Raw genomic sequence first — 1,343 nt, forward strand, 5'->3', positions numbered from 1 at the left:
GGCCCGATTTGAGCCACTGGGTGTTAGCTCGTTAGAAAGACGGGTGTACATTCTTTTATTGCTTTCCGGGTCTCTTCGGACAAAGGAGCGAGCGCGGCGGGCAGCTCCGCGAGGCAGGGCGCTCCGCGGCCATGGGGAGGTGGCGGCGGGGGCAGCGCTCGGCGCGGGGCCGTTCGGCCGCGGGACGGGGGTTCTGACCCCGCTCTCTCTGCTTCTCTGTCCCGGGAAGGCTCCTCCGCCCCCTCCACGATGATGCTCAGCCCGGACCAAGCGGCCGACTCCGACCACCCCTCCTCGGCGCCCTCCGACCCGGAGTCCCTGGGCGGTGCGGACGGCCAGGCGCTCAGCTGCTGCGTCTCCGACCCGGAGCCCGCGGAGGGCGGCGGCGTGGGGGGAGGCGGAGAGGGCCGCGGCGGGGGGCGGCCGGGGCTGCACCCGCCGCCGCTGAGCCGCGAGGAGAAGCGGCGGCGGCGGAGAGCCACGGCCAAGTACCGCTCGGCCCACGCCACGCGGGAGCGGATCCGCGTGGAGGCCTTCAACCTCGCCTTCGCCGAGCTGCGGAAGCTGCTGCCCACACTACCCCCCGACAAGAAGCTCTCCAAGATCGAAATCCTGCGCCTCGCCATCTGCTACATCTCCTATCTCAACCACGTCCTGGACGTGTAGCGCCAGCCCGCCCCGACGGCCCCGCGGAGGCCGGAATGGGACGCGCCGCCGCCGGCCAGCCCGGCCCCGAGCGGCCCCGGGCGGCCACGGAGCGGCGCGGGGCCCGGCTCCGGGCGCGGAGAGCTTTTCTTCGCGGTTGCGTCGCTCACGCGCAGGAGCGGAGCGGAGCGACCGCCGTTTTAAGCAGAGAAGTGTAAAATCGGATTGTTCCTTCAGGCTGTCAAGTGCCCCTTTATATATATCCAAAAACATCTTCTTGTGACCTTAAACGTGTGACCCATGGGTGCAGTTAAAAATAACTATTTTTTATTTATGGTAGAAGGAGTCGACAATTTATTTTTTTCAAGACTTATTTATTTTTCAGAGTGGTGGCAATTTTACTTTGGATACTTTGTGCCAATTGTTTTCTATAGTCGAGTGTTTACACTTTCTCCTGTGGAATATTACGTTTAACTTTATAAGTGTGTGTTGGGATCAAGACGGTGTTCTTTTTCGGTTTACTTTTTTGTTTGTTTGTTTTGCTCCGATTATATTGCACTTGTGTATGACAAACCTTCCCTTCCTTCCTGTTTATATTTTATGTATATCAAGACGGTTGTTCTTGACCTTTTTTTTTCCTTTTTGTGTGTGTGCGTGTGTGTGGGGGGGGATTGACAACCACTAGCACTTAACTAGGA

The 1,343-nt window shown here is 59.5% G+C and overlaps 1 protein-coding gene across 1 annotated transcript; it reads left to right on the forward strand.

Annotated features, from left to right (window-relative positions):
- NHLH2 (nescient helix-loop-helix 2) lies at positions 250–666 on the forward strand. Its single transcript, XM_021396386.1, has one exon. It carries the CDS (start codon positions 250–252, stop codon positions 664–666), a length of 417 nt encoding a protein of 138 aa, XP_021252061.1.

The sequence above is a fragment of the Numida meleagris genome, chromosome 1 (assembly GCF_002078875.1).
Source record: "Numida meleagris isolate 19003 breed g44 Domestic line chromosome 1, NumMel1.0, whole genome shotgun sequence".
In the NCBI taxonomy this organism is placed as follows: domain Eukaryota; kingdom Metazoa; phylum Chordata; class Aves; order Galliformes; family Numididae; genus Numida; species Numida meleagris.